Source organism: Penaeus monodon, chromosome 23 (genome assembly GCF_015228065.2).
Source record: "Penaeus monodon isolate SGIC_2016 chromosome 23, NSTDA_Pmon_1, whole genome shotgun sequence".
NCBI lineage: Eukaryota > Metazoa > Arthropoda > Malacostraca > Decapoda > Penaeidae > Penaeus > Penaeus monodon.
This window is the reverse complement of record NC_051408.1, coordinates 1,909,623-1,910,674: the sequence shown is the minus strand read 5'-3', so window position 1 is coordinate 1,910,674 and position 1,052 is coordinate 1,909,623. Positions and strand designations below refer to the sequence as shown.

Sequence of the window (1,052 nt, the reverse complement as noted above, 5' to 3'; positions counted from 1 at the left end):
TTCACTTGATTCTTTTCATTGTACATAAGGCGCTACCTTGAAATGTAGATATAATTACAGTTACTTTCATGTAGATATAATTACAGTTCCTTTCTTAACTTTCTAATGATTAACAGTTTAATGTTTCTAATCAAGTATGTTAAGCACCTATGTTTCTTGAATCCATGGCAGTATCTCTCTGAAAGAATAGCTTCCTCCATTTCCCCTTTTCACGCAGAACCACAGCCCCGTCATTTTTTATGGCAGCTATTCTCATCTCGCTTGCAGATATCTACTGGAACAAATAGTCAGGTGATTTACCTTATTAAACACTGGTACTATCATCACTTTTAAAATCCACGCTGAATTAAAGTTGGGTCATCATTGCAATATAATATTCCAGTTATCCTGTTTATATGCATGTCTATATACTTTATCAATTCACTGTAAGGTAATCTAAATACCATAAGCTGGTAATACCCCTTGTGTCTTACCTTCCATCCCTGTTCCATCTCCTTTTCCAGACTATAATCATAATTTTTATAACCAGTAATTTGCCAACCAGCATCTGGAAACATGATATGAATGAGGCTCAATGCAGGAAAAAATTCTAAATAAGCAAGTTTTATGTCAGCAATATAAAAATGAATTAGATATGATAATACTAAACCACAAACTCAAAATTAATGATCCTGAAATATCAGAGACCTATAAGTTTTGCTTTTAGTTTCTGGATAGATGGCAAAACTAGGCCTCTTAATAACATTTTTCCTTAATCTTCTTATCTTTTGGCAGAAAAACCTACAATACACATATGATATTCATTGAAGAATATCAGGAAAAACAAAAACAAAAAAACTGGCTTACTAATTTTCCAAAGGATGTGACTACAAGTAATGTGTACTTCGCACACATCCTTTTTATCTTTTACTGGTGTGGGGCAGCATAAGAGCGGTGGACCAACTGGCACTATCTGGCTATTGGCATTGAGACCACAGGCAACTACTGCCATTCTGACTCTGTTAATAGGACTCTGAAATATACATTTTGTATAAAGTTTTCGTTCATATATA

The 1,052-nt window shown here is 33.8% G+C and overlaps 1 protein-coding gene across 2 annotated transcripts in view; it reads right to left on the bottom strand.

The window, feature by feature from the left end:
* Positions 1 to 1,052, bottom strand: part of LOC119587708 (RCC1 domain-containing protein 1-like) — a 6,004-nt gene that overhangs the window by 3,523 nt on the left and 1,429 nt on the right. Inside the window, exons 3-5 of one of the 2 annotated variants that reach the window (XM_037936390.1) lie at positions 847 to 1,012; positions 474 to 547; positions 148 to 271 (exon numbers count right to left, since the gene is read on the bottom strand). In XM_037936390.1, coding sequence (XP_037792318.1) covers positions 148 to 271; positions 474 to 547; positions 847 to 991 — 343 coding nt within the window. In that variant the 5' untranslated portion in view covers positions 992 to 1,012. Of the gene's footprint in view, positions 1 to 147; positions 275 to 473; positions 548 to 846; positions 1,013 to 1,052 lie in introns of those variants that run through there. The other variant, XM_037936391.1, reaches the window with a different exon arrangement.